Source organism: Colius striatus, chromosome Z, assembly GCF_028858725.1.
Source record: "Colius striatus isolate bColStr4 chromosome Z, bColStr4.1.hap1, whole genome shotgun sequence".
NCBI classification, from domain to species: Eukaryota; Metazoa; Chordata; class Aves; order Coliiformes; family Coliidae; genus Colius; species Colius striatus.
The window spans coordinates 7,195,688-7,218,272 of record NC_084790.1 but is presented as its reverse complement, the minus strand read 5'-3'; the positions used below and the strand labels follow the sequence as shown (position 1 = coordinate 7,218,272).

The 22,585-nt window shown below is 42.5% G+C and overlaps 1 protein-coding gene across 1 annotated transcript in view; it reads right to left on the bottom strand.

Moving 5' to 3' along the window:
* Window positions 1–16,981, bottom strand: part of ELL2 (elongation factor for RNA polymerase II 2) — a 30,881-nt gene extending 13,900 nt beyond the window's left edge. Inside the window, exons 1-3 of the mRNA XM_010200208.2 lie at window positions 16,952–16,981; window positions 3,746–3,867; window positions 1,186–1,349 (exon numbers count right to left, since the gene is read on the bottom strand). Coding sequence (XP_010198510.2) covers window positions 1,186–1,349; window positions 3,746–3,867; window positions 16,952–16,981 — 316 coding nt within the window. The remainder of the gene's footprint in view (window positions 1–1,185; window positions 1,350–3,745; window positions 3,868–16,951) is intronic.
* Window positions 16,982–22,585: the final 5,604 nt, after the last annotated feature.

The window sequence follows — 22,585 nt, the reverse complement described above, 5'->3', positions numbered from 1 at the left end:
ATATTGTAGTGGTCCTTCTGCTAGTCTTCAGACCCTGTTTATTTAATACCAAATATTCACTTATAATCTATTTTAGCCACCAACAACAATCATGCTGATCATTCGTATGCAAAATTCCAAAATTATAAGTTTAGAAATATGTGGAAGTGACTCCTCTCATGCTGCTGTTCCAAGAACATTTTAGACAACAGACAGGAAGCAGTTCCAACTGTACACCCTGGTATCAACCCATATCAAGCTCCATTTGAGTCAAGGCCACAAACAGTTTTGCATCTCCAAAAAGCCATGGTGATCCTGGCTTAAAATACTCCACAGTAAGTTGAGGCAGAGAAGCATTGGACCATGGCTGCCAGGGATGTCTGTGATGCTGTAAAACTGGAGTCACTGCCCAACATGAGCCTGTTTTACTTAATGAAGACAGATGTAACTGGTTCAGCTTGCTGCTCTGAGTAGGACTGTTGCTGCCTGTACAACTGAGTGCCTATGAGGTGGATACTCAACTCATGTCTACCTATAGCTGGCTCCAAGCTCCTTGGGGAAATGGTACTCAGAACAGTTTAATAATGAATGATACCACCTAAACACTTCTTGGTTTGTGGAAAACAATGAAATCCATGGGAAGATGTCAATATTACCTTATTTAAACTGTTTTTTTTTTAAATCCAACATGGTTTTGAGGTAACAACTGCTTACTAATGACCAAGACATAAAATAAATACATTTTTATCACAACTGCCAAGTGTGAAAAGCAAGATTTTTCATATTAAGCTTATGAATTCGTATACGAGACCTCCTCAATGTTAATATCTTTAGATTACAAATTGAGGTTAATGGTTTAGCACAGTATTTAGGTACTTAAATGTGCTTTTACAAAACCATAAAGTGATCCAGTACACCAGACAATTTAAGTGCATGGGGTGGTACAAAGCCCTCACCTGAATGTTCAAAATTTCAACCAGCCATGCAATATGGGAACAAGGAATGAATAGCAAGATTTCTGGGGGAAAAAAAAAGGCTCACGTCTGAATGCAGCAACAGGAGACTGCAAATCTCCAACACGAGAGCAAGCTGCCTACACCCAAGACCTCTGAACACACCATGTTTCCCAAGGCTGTGTGCTGAAAAGATAAATTACTGAGTTTAAAAACTTACAGATATCCAGTAAAAAATGAAACACAACCATACCTAAAAATGGTCCACTAGGTTTAATAGCCTTTGTACTTCCATTGCGCGACTCCTCTTCTGCTTGGGTCGTGCACTTTCTGGTCGGCTGAGAGGAATCTCTTACTGGGCGTATTATAATTTTATTCTTTATAGGTCCCACGCAACTGAGTTGCAAGACTCCAGAACTACAAAAACATTGAAAAAGGTTGAGCCCAAGCACTAGTTCAGGTTTAGAAGTATGGTTGTACCAGGAACTTTAAAACCTGTCTTAACAGGTGAAGAAAAACGTTTTCCAGTTCTGACAGCTGGGTTAGGGTGTAAATATATTTCAGACTGTCTCTACAAATTCAAACTGTATCAGTTCCACCTGTTGGTGTAATTACAATTTCCTCTTGCCACTCTTCTTGAAAGGCACTCTTCTCAGGGCAGTGTTGGTGCTGCAGTGACAATGACAGGGACATGGCACACACCCTGTGCAAGGCCCAGGGAGGCGAGATAGGGCCCTGGTCTCCTCTTATCTTGCTTTCAAAAATGTCCACCCTCCTCATCACCTGCTCTGTGCATTTGACAGTGCTGAGGAGCACCTGTGGTCCACCTGCTTTCTTCTCCAAGGATTCATGTTTGAGGAGAGGCACTTGGAGCAAACTCTGCATCTGGGGAGGGATTGTGAGGCCTCCTCGGAGGTGTCAGGGTGGGTGTTGGGATTCAGAAGGTGTTTTTGGGAGGCATCCAGGCCTCTATGATGAGTTCAAATGTGTGCCTGCAATGTACTGCATCCAGCCAGAAGGACACCTCAGAACAAATGCTTCACTTAAACCCACCTAACTGTCAACACTGTTAACAAGTTCACTGTGCAGCACTCACCACTGCAACAGCTCTGGCCACAGACAGGGCATGCATGGTCTTCAGCTAAGCCAAAACACTTCCACGACCCTAAAACACCCCACTCCAAGAAGGGTCAAGACTCTCATGTCTTGACTTAGCCACATCATTTCTGAAAGTCATAAAGCTGAACCAAGCAACTGCCCAACATCTCAAGATGATACAGCTCCAGTTTTGTTCATTTGTTCAGGGCTATTTATTGATTCCTTTCTCTGAGATCACCATATTTACCAAATAAAAAATGGACCTTCTTGCCATCTTAAGCACAGCTTTTACCCACTGCCCATTTCCTTGAACATCACTGCCATTATACATTTTTTCACCACAGAATGGCTAAGCACTGAGAAGCTGAAGTTAGACATGCCTTGAGCACATGGTCAGACCAGACACCCTGCAGAGGTTCTTTCTGGTTTTATATTTTTTAAACCACTCTGTAACACTACACAAATTTTGTGCATTAACCCTCCTGGCTTCAATGGACCTTGCAAAAGCTAGTCCGGATTATGCTTTGAAGAAGATTAGTAAAACCATGTTAAAACTACCTAGGCATGCTCTTCCAAATTATTTAGAACTAAAATATTTAAAATTTAATCTTACTTTAAAAATAAAGGATTTTTTTAAAGGAGTGTGCTCCTTCCCAAAGGAGGAAAGTGCCCTCAGAGATCAGGAGAGGCAAAGCAGGACTGGAGTAAGGATCTCTCTCCCCCAGTACATACATCTGCTCCATGCTTTATGCCAGCTTTGGCAACTGTCCTCTTTCACGTACAGTTTAATTACAAAAATCTCCCCAAAAAAACACACTGTCCCAGTCTCCCGCAGGTCTGCCACAAAACCACTCAGCTTTTTGCCAATCCAAACAGTTAAATATGTTCACTGAAAGTCTGTATCATAGTAGAAAAGTCTTAAGGGGCAAAAGAGGAGGGTGAGGATGCTCTCTCCTGTTAAGCAGAGCTATAAAAATCAACTCATCTTCTTATTGCTCCCAAACCCCATCACTTAGACAAATCTCCATTTTGAAATTGAGGGCAGAAGCTCTCCTGTGACTGAGAACCTGAGCAACACCTTCCCTTTTGGAGACATGTCTCAGTGTACCTGTTTGCTATCAGCTTCACAGATCAATACACAAACTCTGCCTGCGATGTCCTAGTTACACAAATGGGACAAACAGTTTTTCAGCACCGCTGGATTACAACGATACTTCCCTGAACGTAATATTCTATAAGCTGAAGCAGACTTAATGTAAAAGCGTGGTATTTTCCTGCCTCTTTGGTAGGTGTTAACACTGTTCACTTTGACTCAAAGAACCAGGACAAAGCACTGCTATTACTACCTTTGAGTTCCAAAACATCATGGTCATGCTGTTGTGGATAAGGTAATGGATTCATGTGGCTCTTAGAATACGACAGCTATCCATGATGGCCAGCATGCTCACATGCTTCCAGCCATAATCATATTTACATACAGTTGTAGAATGGATCTGGTTTAGCTTGTATGATGTTAAACTCTGAATGCTTTTAAAAATAGCACTAAGAGGTGAGAAAGTACTCAAAATGTTACTTTAAGAGTAAAACAAAAAAGAATTCCCTGTAAAACCAAGTATTTGTAATTAGTAAGAAACGTGCTATTGCTAGGAATTAATCTTCTACTTGAGCTCATCACTATGAGCATACTTCGTTATTTTACGTTAAGTAAAACTTACCTGGAGTGCTTTTGCTGGACACAGTCAAAGCCTTCCTGAGGATTAACTTTGTCAACATTTGCCAGGCTGAAGTTAAATGTATGCACTTCATTTGGCACATCACCATTGGGAATTTTAATAATCTAAAAGGAAAAGAAAAGTTCACGTAAAAACTTCAATCTATAGTCCTTTGCTTGTGATTAACCTAGGACTGTAATTTTAAATGAGAAACTGTATTTCAGAACTCTTAGGTATTTCAGTCATGTCATTAAAACTGCTCTGGCACACCTCTCCCTCAGACAGCACTGCTGGCACTGTGTCTATCACAGCGGTAACTGCATTGGAAAAGCTACAGTCACCCAGCCTCTAATAAAGCAAAGCATTCAAGTTAACAAGTCATCCTGCAGCATTTAGCGGAATAATACATATGTGCTTAACTGCATCTTGCCCAAGTATAATCCAACAGAACAAAGCTCAGCTAACAGAACAGATGACAGCAACTTTCAGAGACCACATAAGACACTGCCCCGACTTTGTGATTTACTTGATCCTAATGAAGCACATAGAGCTCCAAGAAAGAAAAAAAACCTCAGCAACACTCCAATTACAAGAGCAAATCTTCTTAAGCCACAAAAGATTAATTCCAACAGGGGCTGAAAGCCTTTTTCTTTTACTCAGCTCTAGATGCAATTATTTGCATAAATGAGAAACGTAAATAGTTTTTTCTAAGTTTAGTCAGATGTAACAAAACTTCATTTTCTAGGTACAGAGTGGATTTAAAAAATGTAAATATGAGACATCATTAAAATGTTTATTGGCATAAGAACAGCTTCCAATGTGCTGCTATACAATGCAATACTGAAGCACAAAAAAACTACTGCCATGCCACTACTTTATTATGAAGGTAAAATGAGCTTGCAGTAAATCTAAATAGACATCCTTCTGAAATTTCCTTGCATTTTTAATGGAATATTAAATACCACTGAGAAAGATAAGGTAGGTAAAAGCAATATTCAGCAGCCTGTTCAGAAATCTTTAGTATTTTACTTGTGGGACTGGCCCAGTCTTCATAAATGTAATTTGCACAAAGTGCCACTATAAAACAATTTGATTACACGTTAACAACAAAACAAATTTATTTCTATTTTAACCATCAGTACTGGCAGAGTGTATGAACAGCTTGGGACAGTGACTGGATATGAAGGAGAAAGACAAGTTGCCTGAATACTATATTCTTGTACTTAAGCTTAAAATACTAATATGCTTAAAAGAGCAATCTGTGCATTTTCGATAAGAATGGAAATTAATCAGGTATATTATCAAACACATAACCTTGGATTATATATGAAGCTTTACATTCGAATTCTTATAAAGGTTACTACAGAGTAATCATCAACATAAGAAGGGCATATGACACTCAAATTCATCTATATTCTATTAAACTGACTACTACTGACTGAATGCTTCAGCATACTGGTTTTATTATAAATACAGCAGGTGTGTAGATATCAACTGGACAATATGCATTTAACACACTGTAGAGGAGGTAATGTTTTTCAACATGATACATTTTTTGAAAAGCCAACAAACTTACACTATGATCAATTTAAAGCTAACCCTCAAGAACTACATTGATGAACAGAGGGAAGCAGGTAACTTGCTGTTTATGGTTAGACTTCATTCTCAAAGCTTATTTTAAGTAAATATATCCTATTAATCAGATGAAAGAGTGTATATGCAATCACCTTAAATATCAGGAATATTTGTAACCTAATATTTAAAATTCTGTGTGGTTTAAACTCATGGCAATTCTTAGATTGCTTCTATGTATTTTGATCCAATAACATAAAGACTGAAGCTTGCCATAGAGCACATTGGAAAATATGTTTGCTGCTGTTCCACTCTATTCAGTGAGGTCTTATTCTTCTCAAATGTTGAAAAAGACACCGATAAAAACGCAGAAGAAGCTTATCACTGACAGTAACTTCCCAGGAGCAAACTCAAATGGAAACACTGAAGTATTTCTCCCCCTTGCCACACAAACTGTAAAAACAGACACCAAAGATGAGGGAACCAGCTACCGCAAGCAGTGTAACAGGTTTCTTTGCGTGAGCAAAGAAAAGGTGTAGAAACTTACTGTAATTCTCAAATTTTTAGGATACATTTTTCACTAACTTTGGAAGAAACAGATGACCATTCCTTGGGCATTCATTAAATTGAGTGAAGAGAACATAAGAACAAAGGAAGAATATTTCTCTGCCAGAAGATTTTGAAAGTGGCAGTTCAACTAATCTCAGAATGAAAAATTAAGTCTTTCATTCTCAGTTCTAAAGTTTTTTTACGTAACCTGTAATGCAGTAGACAAGCCTTCTATTTTTGTGATCTTCTTTTAGATCCATTCAAAATACCCACACAGCCAAATTTATTTTGGCAGAATTCAGATAACTCAGTTTAATAATCTTGGGGGAAGCTTTGAGGGGAAAAATGCATTTTAAGTGATTTAAATGCGATTAAATCAGATAAGCATATTTCTCATATTATGGTTCAAAGATGAAAGCCCAAACATTTCTGAAACTGAATGAAGAACAATCATTGTATCTACAGGTAATACAAAGCTGGCAGGGACAAAATGCATAAGGATCGAGTTAGAATTCACACCAATTTTGAATACCTGAAATAGAGATCTGAAAACAGGTGTATAATATCCTGCAAAAGACGTTGGGTATCCTCATATGAAGTAAAAACCCAACATGACAAGGAGCTGTACAAAAAATGATCTGCAGGATACAGCTGAACACCCAAGCAACACAAGCCCTCAGCATCACACTTCTGCAATAATGAGGTGCATGAATGTGACTGGAGCAACAAGAAACAGCTGGCTGAACTGCAGAACAATGATCACAGATTTGCATGCATGAGCTGTCACTCTTGATCTGCTTTCTGGCTCACCAGAAGCTTCCCTGTCCCAACACCATATCAGATACCATTGCTCCAGAGAAGCACAATGCTTCATCCATCAGCCCTGGTACACCCTCCTCTACCAAACGCCACACACCAGCTTTGACCTGAAGACATTTCAAGGCTCTCTCCTCGCTTCTTTGCAAAGACGACCTTATCCTTTGATAAATCAACTAAGCCAATCTTAGAGGCACACTTGTAACGCATGTAGTTCTTGGTAGACAATATGCAATTTAGAAAATATTTATAGAATATCAACACATTACCTGCAACCTAGAGAAATCAATACTTTAAACTTGCTGATGACACATAGGTTTGTAAAAACTTGTCACCTCAAACCCTCATGCTCAAGTTTTATTACTGTAGATATATTTACTGGTTTTTTCTGTATCTTGCAAGATAAAATGACACCCTGAAGTACCTTCTAGACTCAGTAACTTCTGCAAATAAGTCTCCTATTTTGAATAAACAGTCTTGTTTTTACACTACATTTGTACTACATGGTTCTGAAAAAGTTTAATAGGCAGTTGAAGGACCTTTGGTCTAATCAGAATTATGCACTGCATTCAGCTTGAGATAAGCGTAGCGGCAAAAAGTTTGTTTTTCCTATCTGAGTAATACTTGCAGAAGGTCAAGGAGCCTCATAGGAAAGTATACATTGCAACCACATTACTCCATAACAGAAAATAAACTTCTGTTTGCATCAGGAAGCAGCACTGTAACCCTGTTGTTGGCACACTTGTTTCAGAGATGCTGCTTTTGATTTGTATTCAACCCTCCACATATAAAGGGCATCCTGGCTGGTACATGGTGTGCAGTACACGGAAAAAGATTTTGCCATATACTCTTACAGCAAAGAGGGAGATTTCTGAACAGCAAGCACTCACCATTACTTACAGCCAATCTACGCTTTTCTTCCAGAAATAGTGAAGTCCTTGTCACAATCCTTCAATACATCTACTGTACCCTGACCAGCCGCTGACCAAACAGGGCAACAACAGGAGATGAGAAAGCTCTAAAGCTTTACATTTGCACATCTTAGCCAAAGAACCACCTCAGTTGTCTCCAGACAAGGAAAGAGGTCACCTTGAGAGCAGGTGTATACGATCACAGCTCACAACAATCTCTCCCCCTGCTTTAGGCATCATCTTCGTAAAGTGAACCCTGCATGTTTCCCCTAATATCACTCAGCTTTAAACATGTTAATTAACTGGTCTGACTTGACAAGGCTGAAGCCTCTAAATATATCCTAGATCATGTACTAGCATGGGAAAGCAGGACATCACTTTTCTCTTCACATGCCCAAACACATTTATCCTTGCACATACTTCTTTCCCCATCACACAAAATACTCTCTCCATTGCTAGACATCCACACAGGCAGCTGTGCTAAGCCTTGTACTAACTCCCACTACATCCCACCCAACACATGCAGTCCTCACTGCCCTTCCCTCCACTGCCCTGCTGCTCACCAGCCCTCATCCAAGATATTTAGTTTCAGCTGACATCCAACTTGAGTCTTAATATCTGTGTTAGCTGCTACTTCTAGCTAAGCCCACAACTACCAAAACATTCTAATAATATCACCTGTCTGCTTCGCAGGTAACAACACAGGTAGGTTGTGATGGATGAGAACTTACAAAGCAGTAAATAATGCCTACTCATGCTTAAAACTCTCTGCATCCCTATGATGCTATCAGCATCACCCACCTGTGCATGGTATCAGGAGAATGCCGGCACCAAAGGGGAAAAAAAGGCAAGCTAAGACATACTTAAGGCACAGACAGGTTAACACTCAACAGTTTTCCCCACCAGCTTTGATCAAATTTTCTGGTCTGTAGTGACCAGCTGTTTCAAACCCTTCCCTTCTGCACTTCCTCTTCACAGTTGACTTCTCACAACATTTTACCATCTGTGCAATCCCCCCTCTTTTCTGTTTAAAAAAAAACAGTTTTAAAAAAAACTTCTGTCTCTAGTGAATCCACTAACAGACATTGTCAAATATGGTGTAAAAAAGGTGGTGCCAGAAGCCACTGCAGAATTGTTTTCTAGTTCCAGAAACTGAGTAATTGGTTGTTTGGCCTAAATAATTTGCATTATTTAACAGAAGCATACAAGAAGTCCTACCATTAATGTCAAATGCATCTCTCTAGCCTAACGGACATGAAAAAAGCCTCTTTCTAGATCATGCTAAAAAGGCAAGAGTGGGTGAGATCGTGCTTAACTGATGGCAGGTGCGGAGATTTTGCTCTATCTCTGCTGTACAATTTCATCTATGTTTGCATACAATTCAAAGACAATTTTGATCAACCCCAAGAACCTTCCCTCACAGGCATGTTTTTCATCTGAGTTATGTAGTGGATGATAGGATAAGGGACCTCCCACTTCCAAGTACCTGAATCTCCAGCACCAATTTGACTTTTTAGGACACAAGTATTAGGAGAGACTTTTAATATAACAGGGTGTGCTCTTAAAACAGAAACAAAAATGCAGATGGCACTTCTAAATCTTCTTAAATGAAAATAAGCTTTCACTTTTAAATGACAAAAAAATGTCAAGGCATAAAACGCCAGCAAGCTCCAACCAAGCACCTGTGCAACCTGAGAAAAGCTTGGTAGATTAGGGTACCGATAGAAGCCTGCTTTGTGGCCTTCTGCCTTTCACCCCTTTGCAGGGGGAAGTTTTTTGCAGCAAACCCCATGGCTGCAGACCCTTAGGTGTGCCAGCACACCAATCTGATGTGCATGCAGAGTGGTCTGCTGTGCTTCGACCTGGCCCCAGTGTTACCATTGGTCATGCTGAAGCACTTTAGGATGAGTATAGAGCGCTCTTGACCCTCTGCTGTTTACTTTAAAATGTCACTTTAAATTCTACGTCCTCAAATTGGCTTGCAATTTCTTACCATTTAATGGTTTTAGTAATAGAGAATATCCACTAGAACAACTCAGGCCCTTGACTTTAATCCCTTCCCCTTGGTAATTGATTTCTGGATTTATCATTGGTCTCTCATGGTCTGACATATCATCCTCATTGGCCCTCTAACATAAAAGCAGTCTTCATAATTTTCTCCTGAGCTCATGAGCCGACTCACTCCAATTTCTCTGGCTCATAGCTTTTTGTCGGTTGTCCTCTCTTTTCCATCATTCCTATTGATAGCATGGGCTGTTACAGTACCCTCAATTCAGGCCAAATATATTTTGCTCTCCAAGCCTAAGCCACTAAGTCTCTTCCCTTTCTGAACACATCTACCCACTCTCTCCTTTTGTTCTTCCAAAGTATGGCATCACATTATCAGATGGACATGAGCATTGCATTTTTAGGTACTTTTGCTTAGCCGACGTGTTCGGTGCCTCTCCTTTGTCTGTTCTCAGAAGCATGCCAATCTCATCATCTCAGCAATGGTTTTCAACCAAAGCCTTACTTTTAAGGCTAGGATTTGGCAGTTGACAAGCCTGAAATGGAATATGCTTCCTGCCCTGTGCAGGCATCCACACCAGCACCCAGCTCATGACATAAGCATATACAACAGGATTAAAGGATTAAAAAAACACCAGTTGCAGCACCTTTGGAGTCAGGCTCCTACTATTATTCTGAGAGATGTTTCCAATTAATCCATTTTCTAAGCTGATATTTACTCAAAATTTCTTTACAGCAACACTGTATTTGACAAAAGGCAAACTCCTGCTACTAGGGAATGTGCCTGCTGAGCATACCAGTGCCTTTTTCCCATGTTTTATGTTCTGAGCTTAAAACTTCACTCCTTTGTCTGCATTAATGCAGACATCCAGCATGCGTCTTGAAGGAGACAAAAGTTTTCCAGAAACTGATCTGACCAATTTGGAACTCCAAAAACCTGCTCTTAAACACAAGAAAGATCTCTGTACTGAACTCTTTTATTTGTTTAATACTAGGAATCTTTTTCCAAAATGCTGTTTCTTTGAAGTGTTAAACCTCGTCCTTCATTAGATGTACACTACAAAACATAAGTGGCCAATGTCCCTTCCAAAAAGGAGATTAAGATGCCCTTCTACAGAAATAATGTGATAACATATGTCTGCCTTGCAAAAAAAGGTAAACATTTTACTACATAAAAATCAGTTCAAATTCATACATTTTACTGATTGTGTTGACCTGGAGACAAACAGACAACCTTAGGAGATCAGATTTTTGTTTAGTTGCAGTCTTCTCCCTCTCTCCTTCCTTTTTTCTCTCTGGTCTTTTTTCAAATGACTTAATATTTGAACCCATGCAGTCACCTTCATGCACCAGCTCATCCATATGAACCCAAACACTGGTCTCATTGTCATACAGCAGCAATCTGACACCAACCTGCTGCAGAAAAGTTCCTGACTGAGGAGCTGCAACCTCTGTCCCTGACATCCACATGGACCACAGGTTTGCACAGGCTGCGAGCAAGGCAGGCAAAACTGGAGATGAATTCCCCCAACTAGGCAACTGGTTTTGTACCCACACTGGAAGAAGGAGAGATCACGGTGGACAAGGATGCGTGCATGGCAGCAGGAGATGGAGGACTGATACAGTGCATGCTTTGCAAATGTTGTCTCTATATAAGAAATTCTCAAGTTGTGAGATGTGATAGAAAAAGTTAAAAAAAAAAAAATTGGACAGAAGCAATAGCAGTTGTTTGAAACATTATCACCACACAAATATACTGAAGTATAAACAGACACTTTTGTTTCCTTTAGACCTATCTCTGCTACAAGTCCAACGTCAATACTGAAGTTCCTGAGAGCTATCTAACACAGTACAGCTGCTACATTCTCGAGGCTGCCTACATGTATTCCTAAATGTTTAATTACAATTAATTAAAAATTAATATACATCATCATAGTGATCTATTTCTTGCAGTCCCTTGGTAACTTCCAGTGATCTCAGGCACCAGTAGACATTACCATCCAGTCTGTTTGGGAGTAAGTTGTTCCAGGAGGAAAAGTACTCCCCTCCCAGGGGCCAACTTGTGCTCTGGTGCAAAAGCTTGTTTTAATCATCACAGGTACTTCACTAAATCACAAATCACTGAGCTCCTAGCTGTGTTCTGTGCAGACTATTCCCACGGTTTCAGTGGTTCTTGTACTGAAGAGCATCTAGAGGCTAACTATGCAGCATGCACAGATGATTTGCCTTAGCACATACCTGGATTTGCTTTTGTGTTTTTCAAGACCAGGAAAACATTAAGCTTTGTTGTTTTGGGATTTTTTTTTGTAAAGTGACTGCAGAACCCCACTGACACTAATTTTAGCTTCTTGTTAAACATATACGTAAAATAAAAGCTCCTTGTTTGCCTCTTTTAGCATAAGGCTCCTTTTCTCAGTTCCCACATCTAACAACTTTAGACCACCTCAAACCCAAAAATTCCTTTTATTTCTCCAGTCCAGCCCTTCCCATCACTCAATTGAGGACTGGGACTAGAATGTGTGTAACTAGACATGGAGCATTTAAAAAAAAAAAAGCCTCTTTTTTTAATGCTTGTATTTTATCCTCATCTGGGCGTTAGATCACTGCCTGAATTGCAGAGGACACACTCTCATGAGACAAATAAAATCACTATCTGCTTTCAGCAGAATTTAAGGAAATGTCTTCTTGTTGTAGGTAACCTGCAACATCTTGGCACCGACAAACACACTTTGAGTGCTCTTCACTCCAGAGACCTCCAACAGGAGACCAGCCCACTAGAGGAAGGTCTTTAAAGGGCCAAGTCAGCCCTCTGCTGTGTAATTCATATACCCTGGAAATACTCAGAACATGGTGGCAAATACCCAGAAATAACAAGCTAACCATTTCCCTTCTGCTGTATGTATAATAGTATATGTCCTGGTTTAACTTAATGTCTGCCTTAATGACCTTAAATTTCTCTTCCTATTGCAGAGACTTAGGGTTTGTAATCTCATGCAATAAATTCCTTAGTTTGCATTTCCTTCATTACAGACAGATTTGAAAAGTCTCTATTTGAAAAATAAGAGATTATTGCTTCTGCAGCAAGCAGCAGAGGCCCTGCAGATGTTTCCATCTCATAAAGCACGGGAGCAACCTTACTGTTGAGTTTCATAATGAAAAAAGTACATACCTTGATTAACTTTTTAATAGAAACAAGGGTGACACCATTGTAAGTTAACACTTGGCTCTTCAGAAGCGTGCTGGCTTGCAGATTTTTTACATTTGAGAAACAAAGTCTCCCTCAGCCTAGTAACATCTCAAACCTCACATACTCTGCTTTAAAGCTGCTCCTAGAGATCACAGGAGAAAACAACACATGAACTTTTACAGATAAAGAGAGAGTGTAGGGTAGATAGAAAAGTACCAGTATGCTTTTTCTCAGCAGAACTTCAGGCTAACAGGTTGGTTAATTATTTCTACTTTGAGGACTTATTTTGAACTCAGCTCCTGCTTCATTCCTTACTGCACTCACACACCTGCTGCTGTGGCTGACAGGCCAGGAAGCTAGTGGGCAGGGTCTGTTTTACTGGATTACTTCCCATCCTTACTAGAAAGTATGACTTCCCTCTAATTCAAATTGATCTGTGCTCCTGGCCACTCTCTCCTGGTACAGCTACCTGACTCCCTTAACCAAGATGGTTATACATTCTAGCAAGAAAAGTCTTTTACCAGTATAGTTTAAATATTTGTCAGTATAATTTAAATGTGAATAAGATATGAGAAAGGATTTTCTTACAACTGCAGTGTTAAGAGACTTCTGTCTACAAAAGTAGCTTGTTGCAGATATGACTTGCCCAGCATCTGAGCACCCTTTAGTCAAACTGATTCTGGATCAGGACTGTATTTTCACACCTGAGGACAGGAGTACCTCCTCACACCGGTATAAAGACCTTACCCATCCTTCTCTCATCCCTTCCTAACTATCTCTACACAAGCACCATACAGCTACGTGGAAAACTGAATCAATTAATGGATCTGAATTAAGGCTAAGAGCATAAGAGGTACAATCTCATCCCTTAAAGTTTAAATCTTAAGCTCAAAATTTTAAATCATTCTACTTAGAGATGATAGCCCATATTTAATTTTATTCAGCTTTAATTCCCCAGTTTGCACCACTGACTGTTTAACCAGATCTGTGGCCAGAAGCCACATTTCCTCGTATTTTCCTTTAACTCTTCAACAGGCTTGAATTACTCTTTTATTAGAATTTTAGGAAAGGGCCAAGAACCATCAGTAGTCTGCGGTATGCTCACTCCTCAAAAATGCAGTTCTTCTACACATCTTGAAACCTACCACTTAAAGTCCATTTAAAAATATTAAGAGGCAATGAAGCTGATAATGTTTGCTGACACACACATTATTTCCACTGCCTTCAAATTCAGGATAAAAGGTGACAATAGCAAGATAAAAAGTATCCCTAAAGCATGATTTTCTTCCACTTTTAGCTACAGCTCTTAAATAAATAGATAATAAAACATATTTGGCATTAAGCATATCTTAACAATGTCTGCAGGATTTTTTTTAGTAAGTGAAAGTGGTAAAATATTTGCAATGTAGATTAACAGTACTCACCCCTTGGGATTCTTCAAACTGAATTGAAGGTTGTGAAGAAATCTGATCCTACAGAAGAAAATAAGTAGAAAGTAAGCAAAATTACAAACCTCAACACTCCAGGAGAAATTATTTTGCTACAGAGAGAGAAGGTGGATGCTACCACAGCAAAATACGAGGCTACTTGCCCCCATACCATGATGCAGACCCCACTATGCTGCAGCAGCCAGGAGTCTGCCAGCAGGACCAGGCTTCTCACAGCACTGAGAGCTTCTTTTGCTCGGCACCTGGGAGCCCAAGAGCTGGTGCTTATCATGCTAACCAAGGACACCCTGGCACTAGGAGGAGTTTGAGAAAACGCTGGAAGTTGTACAACAGCATTTGCTGGCACAGAAAGGAAAAACAATACCTTTTGCCCAACAGAAAAAAATAAGCCTCCCACCACAGCACCTTTTGTGCTGCTCCCACAGTGCAAAGCCAGCTGTCCTCCGTAAGGAGGGAATTGCATCTTTCTGACACTCTCAAGTTGAGCTAACTAATCTCAGGTAGCACACATCTTTGAGACAAAAAGAGATTCGCTATAATCCAACTAGCACAAAATGTCTTCAGAGCTCCCCCAAACAATCCTTCAGCTATATATCTGCCACAGGAAATATACAATATGACTGAAAATAAAGCAAGCCACCTGTGCCTTGCCTCTGTAACTTCACAGCACCAAGTGCACCCTGTTCCTGACCTGCAGGGATGGAAGTGCCCTACACTGCTTGTGCTGACACTGCAGCCTGTGAAGATTTGCAAATTTTAAGGGGGGGGGAAATTTTTAAAAAATAAATTAAAAAATCAAAGAGCTTGCTCACTGGAAACTACCATTTTGTGTCACAAGTAGGCATCTTGTCAGATCTGCTCCTCAACACAGCCCTAACAGCAACAACAGTGCCAGCAGGAGCCCACTGATAAAAATATCCCATTTTAGCAGAAATGCTGACTTTGCTTAGCTTTACTGGACCTGAAATTATGCTGCTAGACCAAAAAAAAACCCCCAAAACTCCACCACAGAGCAACTATGCTGATTAGTTCAATGTGCTAGGCTTTGTCCACAGGATGTTACACGGAATTTGTCAACTGATTGCAAATACTTACACTAAACAAGCAGCACCAAGGAATGAAATCTCAAAGAATACAGATTTTATTCTAGCAAAAGCAAGTGATTACGGACTCAAAATTTAGGTGCCATTCAGAAACATTCAGGGCTCAGCATCACTGGAAAGGCAAGTTAGATCCAACTCTTGTCCTCTCCTTCAGTCACAAGATTCTGCACCATCACTTGCACTTGTCTCATCCTTTTGCAATAAAATCTCACTCATCCAGCAGAAAGCTCCCCACATTGGGACTGGCAACAAGCTGATGCTGCTCCCACAACTGCTAGCGAGTGCTGGAGCTGATGGAAGGCAGGTAGCAGGAGCTTGTGAATTAGCCAAGCTTCATTGCCACTCAGTGTCACCTGTGAGCATCACCCAACATCTTGAAATCCTAGAAACAGCATCTCAGGCAGATATAATACCACCAGAGAGCTGAAGTTCCCACATGAATTTGGGCTGGGGTCTTCAATGACTGTGCTTGTTTTCCCACAATCAGAAGCTTACCTCAAGTTACATAGCAGCCAAGAACACATACAGCCTTAAGCCCTGAAAAGTCTTGCTGTAAATTTGCTTGCTCTGCAAACTTTCCAGCTACAAGCCATAAAGTTGTTAGATGTGAGACAAGTTTGAGATGACTAATGTGCCTACCTACTTAACAAACACATACAAACAACCTTATTCCAAAAAATGTAATGGGTTACATACACAAAGACTGGTACACAGTTATGAATGCTAACACTTGTCTGAAGTTTTTCAGAATAAAGTTAACTTCACACAGAAATTAATGTATGAAGGAAATTCACAGAACACCAAGCCAGTAGACCACAACTGGACCTCTTTAAACTTGAGAAAACAGAAAGAGGTGGTATTCAAGTATTAATAAAACAATCCAAAAAAGGTCTGCAATAAGATTATTCTGAGCATCACTCCCTGAAGAGTGCCAAGAGTTTTTTCTGCCAGTGCAAGTTACTCAACCAATTCACGTATTTTTTTTTACTTTAAAATATGAGCCTTTTAAAACCTAGAGGTTCCAGAGGCCAGAATAATAAAGGTTGGAGTTCTCATGTCCCAGTATCATTATTATATTACTTGTGTTACACAGTTAAGATCTTACAGCAAAGACAGAGGGAGCAGCAGAGCTACAGGTTACCTTCCTTGCGTTCCCACTTCTTGACAACACATGGTCAGAACTGAAAGGGGTCAGCAAGGCAGCCGAGCAGTAAGCTAGAGAGAAGGAAGGTACCACCAGCTACAAACCTGTCCTCTTCCAGCACCTGACAGATATGGGAGCTAGCAGACTCTTTCCTCCCTCATTCCTCCCCTGATGCTCATGTTCTTGTTATCTGTAGAGTGACACAAGAGGTTTGCTGCCACTGCAACAGTTAAAAATGCGTGAATTGACTGAATACTTTAAAAGATCAGCCTTTTAAAACCTAGAAATTCAAGAGGCTAGAAAAACAAAGCTTGGAATTTTCATGTTCCCTTATTCTTCCTCTTTCCACTGCTCCAATGACAGATTCAAAGTCCATCAGGACAAGATTAAGGAAAGCACACCTGCAGGAAGAGCTGGACTCTCATTTACAGTTAGGGAGATGAAGAGGTAGTGAAACGGAAAGAATTATTACCTCAACGACCACAAATAGCTCATCATTCATTTTGCACTATCCTTGTGATAAGGCATGTATTAATAATTTTTCATGCAAAATTACAGTAACTTCGAAATGGATGCTGGTTTAGAAAACATAAAGAGTAAATATAAAACATAAATAGTTTACCCAAGACCGGTGATCCCGGTGATGAGGCATGTGTTACTAATTTTTCACACAAAATTACCGTAACTTTGAAATTGATGCTGCTTTAGAAAAAACACACGGAAAGAGTTTACCCAAGTCCTTTCCGAAAACCAAAATAAATGAAGCTTGGAAGGGGTCCAATTAACAGCAGCAAAGAAAGCCGTTCTATGACAGGCAGCACAACTTTCAACTTGCCGAGTGTTCAAACACTCAAAAGCGTCCGGTTTCAAAACACAGCCTCACACACTGCGCTTCCACGAGATGTGTGCAACCTTTCAGGATCTCTGCTCCCAGCTGCAGCGCAGAACGCCCGACATCAGGAGCTGACCCCCTCTGGCTCGGCTCCCGTCACAGCGCAAGCGCCCCGACACCCGAAGCGTGTCCCGCCCGCATCCCGCGGAGCTGCGGGCAAGCGTCCTTCCTCGGCACCGCCGAACCCGTTCGTCCCGAATCAGCCACTCGCCGTTAGCTGGGAGGATGCCGGCACCACCAAGAGCGGCCACAACAGCAAACACCGAGTACCCGAGTCCCTCTTAAACACGGCACGGGCGCGCACCGGCGTCACATCTCCTGCAACCCTGCAGCAACGCCTGCCGCTGCCCCCTCGCAGGACTGCTTCACCCGCCGTGACAGCACACGCCTGCCAAACGCTCCGACAAATCACCTCAGGTGATCAATTCCTTGAGTCTAGGCAGCGCGCGTGCCGACGCGCTGCCCAAAGTTTGCAAAGTGCCACTGAGCCGGGAACCGCAACAGCCTCCAACTTCCCCCGCGCGCTCCGCACCCGTCCTCCCTGCGCTGCCTTGCACCGCTTGCGAGCCCAGCAGCGCACGGAGCACGAGTGGGGACCCAGCGGGGTCCCGGGCCGGGGGATGGGGGCGAGGGGCCGGGGCACGGCACCTGCGCACCCGCCACCGCGGAGGCTCAGGGCGAGACCCCCGCGGCAGACACGAGCCGCGGCAAGATCGCGGCTGCGCGGCGCGCCGCAGGCGGCCAGGCACACCGCGGCTACTCGCCGCATCCATCCCCTGCCCCGCCGGGACCCTGCCGAGCCCGGCCACCGCCCGCCCCTCACCTTGCAGCCCTGGTACCGCTCCAGCGCCTGCAGGGCGGTCTCAGTCAGCTCGACGTGCAGCACCGAGACGTTGGGCGCCTCCTTCTCGCCGGCCCGGCCGCCCGGCTCCCCTCCGCTCGGCTCCGCCATCTTACGCGCCCCTCAACCTCTGCCGCTCAGCCACGGACCATCCCGCTGCCAGCGGCCGCACCGCGCGCAGCCCCGAGGCCGCCACTGGCTCCCGCCTCGGGGCCCCGTTGCGAGGCGGGGCCGACGCCGACGTCACGCTGGGGAGCCCAATGGCGTGGCCAGGCGAGGCCGGCGGCTGCTGCGGGGCGGCGGCGGCGGGAAGCGGCGGCCTGGAAATCGACCAGGTGTTGTGGGCGGCTGCAGGGGGCCGCCGTGCTGGTGTGCCCGGGAGCCCCACGGGGCCCGGCCGCTGCCTCCGCTGGGGCCGGCGGCTGAGGGACCGGCTCCTGACAGCGTTTAACACAAGCCAGTTTTTGATCTGGAGAAATTATGCTGGTGTAACCAGCCAGCTGTCCTGCTTCAGTGCAAGGAAATGCCATTAGGGAAAGATGTGAGTTTAGCAGGGAATCATCACCTACCCGCTGGGATGTGGTCTGAAACAGCAGGTCTGAAGCTTAAAGTCCTGCTGTCTCCCACATCCGACAAACCAACTGCTTTGAACAAGCACTGCACAGACCTCAGGCTTCTACACAGAGGCTGGAAGCGCCTTTCCAAGTCCCTCGTGCCTCTGCTGCCAGAGGATCACTTGGGATTCTGCCTTTCTCTCAGTGAAGATCCTGAAGTTTTGGAGAAGGATCTCTCTGGGAGAACAAGAGCCCCACCAGTTCACCACTCCCATTCTCCTTGTGTTTCCCTACCACTACTATCCTTAGGAGTGTTAGAGGGTGCATCCCTATTAGTCCTGTTCTGCATCCTTTTACACATTTGTCTATTAGTCTAGTCCCCGTACAAACTCCCTGATACTGCCAGCTCCCAGCCTCCTATGACAACAAGATGTAGAAGCTCACATTTCAACAAGTGAACAAACCCATCAGCTTTACTTCCATCTGCTGGTTCCACTAGCTGCTTTCTCGCTCCAGGAATGCAAGAGAGGGCAGTATCAACTCTGCCATCACACCATCTATAATTCCCCAAACCGCAGCCCTGCATCCTTCACATTGGACAAATTATCTGTAAGGACTGGAAAGAATAACTCCAAACACTCTTATTCTTTAGTTGGAACTGCCTATTCCAAGTTTCACGTCATGTAGAGCTTATTTTTTCGCCTAGATGTTACTTGACCTATCGTGTTTCTGCACATTATTCCTTCAGTACCAATCTGATTGGCACCACCTCGCACTTAACACCTCTTCCCAATCCACTCTCACCTGTTTGGCCCCTTCAGCCCAAAATTTCTGGAACAGTGCAAACTGAAAACCCCTACAATGTCACATCTCAGAGATAATCTCCAGAGTTCTGCCTAATTAAGCCAAGGAACTGATGATCCTGGAAAAAACTGTCAGTATCCAAAACAGCTGCAACAACATACACATCACCTCACTAAGAAGCAGGAATAATCAGGAGCCAGCTCAGCTGAAAACCAAGCTACAAACAGCTCCAGGCACTTAAGTAATTACTCTTTATTTGTATCTGAAGATTTTGCTTAATATCAGGAACAAGTTCTCCTACACAGAATTGGTTAAAAAAAAAAAAAATCTAGTGGAGCTGTGATAGTCAGACCTTAAATCTCTATTTTTGGGGGCAAAAACTCAAGACCTACCTGGGTTTCTTCTCCAGGTCCACTGACTCACTTAATAGTCTTTGGGCAAGGACATTATCTGCTTCCAAGACATGAGATCTACACATGGCACACTGCAAATAACTCAGACATATATAAGCCACCACCCTTTATCTGATGCTAATCATCTACTGTTTTTGAGGCATGCTGACTCAGAGTGAACAGAAGAAGCCTTTTTATCACCACACTAGAGAACGTGATGTGTAACAGAATTTTTCATATGCTTTGATAATATTTAAAGAGCTGTGTATTATGTACGATGAGGCTAGAACAAGATACTGGTGCTGTCTGCCAATGTTGTCCTAAGGACTTCCCCCTTCGTCTCCTTTGAGCAGCATCTTTTCCCTGCCACAGGGCTTACAGCCACCCACTGCACCCGAAAGGGTTGTCAGTTTGGAGTATGGCTATATATAAGCACAACCTATGCTGAAGTCTCCTCACAAGGAGAAGCAAAAAGCATTTGGAAGGAAAGACCACCTGCAATGATACATTGTCTGTAGTAATATAATGGACTGTATCACTGCCAGAGATTCTTCCTTATGTGCACACTCTATTCTGCTTCCCAAGAGCTTCAAGGACCAAGGAACTGCAGCAGTCAGACAAGCAGCACTTACAAGTTCAGGTCAACAGCTCTGAACCACAAGTGTGAAATAATCAAAACAACCCTTTTGTGGGGTGGCAGAGCCATTTTGATACATGAATAATGGGAGACATAACAGGAATTTAGCTTCCTTTAAGTGTGTCTGTTCTAATAAGTTTTGGAGTTACATTGTTTTGTTGTTTATTTTGTAACTAAACATGACCTGGACAGTACCTGGCAAGTAGGAAAATCCAAAACGTTGAAAAAAAACCTTAGCACACAGCTCATGACTTGGTTATTACACAAACTCTAGAGACATACTGCTGATCTTTATACTAAGGGTGCCTCACAAATAGTTGTGCATTTATCCTCTTGTTCACCATAAACACACACTACTACCATTTTACACACAATAACAGAGTGAGATTGTCATAATCTGCATTACCTGGTAGTTCTGAGTATCAGATGTGAAATGTCCAAGTTCTGATTTTCATTCACTGGCACTTGATATTCCCACCCAGGCCAGCACACAGCAGCATCCAGGGATGCTGCCAAAGGGAGCACTCAACTGCCCAGTACCAAAACCAAACTGCCAGTACTGGCACAAGGAGGTGTGAAGTAACATGCAGATACAAATGCAGAGGGGAATGGGCTTCCCTGGTGAATCTCATCAGCTCAGCCCATCTCCTGGAGCCAAAGCCTTGATGCTACAGCCCTTGGGCTAGCCAGAAGCAGACTTGGGAAAGGGAAAATGGTGGAGGTGCTGACTCAGAAGGTTGGTCTGCCTTCCTAGGGAAGCTGAGAAAGAGATCTATTTAACTGTACTAGAAAACAAAGATGTATTCTTGCTGCATGGCCATGAGATGCTCAACGGGCCACAGGGACTGAAAGAAGCAAGCCTCTATCTATTCCCTCCAGCACTAGTGGGTCTCTTCCTTAAGCTCATTCAACTTGAGAAGTAAGGAAGAAGATAGTCCCAAAAAATTAGTTATATGGGTAGTTGTGTCCAATAGAAAGAAGCAGAATAGGACTTTCCCCTTCCAGAAGTCAGGAAAACTCAGATCAGCTCAAGCCATCTCAAAATTTCACTCTGGATGTTCAGCTTGGTTTTGTCTCTAGTAGTCATTTGTGCAAGCAAAGCAGTATGATCAAGACACAACAGTTGCTACAGTGGTGTTTAACTGCCCTAAGATTTTCCTGCAGTCCAGTGCCTCATCAGCCACAACTTTCTGACATCTGAAAGAGAATATACATCCTAGTTGCCCTGATTTAACCAAGGCAGCCCTGTGAGCTAGACAAGGTAGGAATTCTGTGTGAATTGTTATCACTGGAAGAACTACAGATGCCACCCAGCTACTCCAAAGAAATAGTAGGGATTAGATTTTTTTTTTCTCTGCTCACTAGCACATTTGTTTGAAATCAGACTCAGAAGTTACAACAACACAAAAGCACGAAGAGTGACATCACTCAGGCGTCACTACCTTAAGAAAACAGGACCAAAAGAACTTGCAGTCAACCAGCCATTGATTAAAATGCATTTGTAATGAATATTTGTATTACTTGCAACTGATAATGCAGAGTTAATCAATTTGTCATACCTTAAGACACAAGCAATTTTAGATTTCAAGAAATCAAATGAAAGCAGACACAAAACTTACCAACTCTCCATCAGTATATTTAGACTGGCAACTTGGAGGCAAAAACACACAGATGTTACATTGCCACAGTCCTGCTTTTGCGCAGAAATGAACATCCCTCCCTGCAGTTTGGATTTTAGCAAACATGCCCGTGGCAGATTTTCATTTATATGCTGAGGGCAGAAAGGAATGACTTGGGCTCTCACAGCTCCACTGTAGGCCCTGGAAGTGCCCTTCGGGAATCAGATTTGAGCACTCCTGTTCCTAGGATGATCCTCAGTCTCTTCCCTCAACCCCTTCCAGACGTGTCTTTTTCCTTACTGCAAGCTCATTTTACCTCGTTCCCTTCCTTGGGAGATGGGAGGGATGATAACCAGAGGACTAGAGT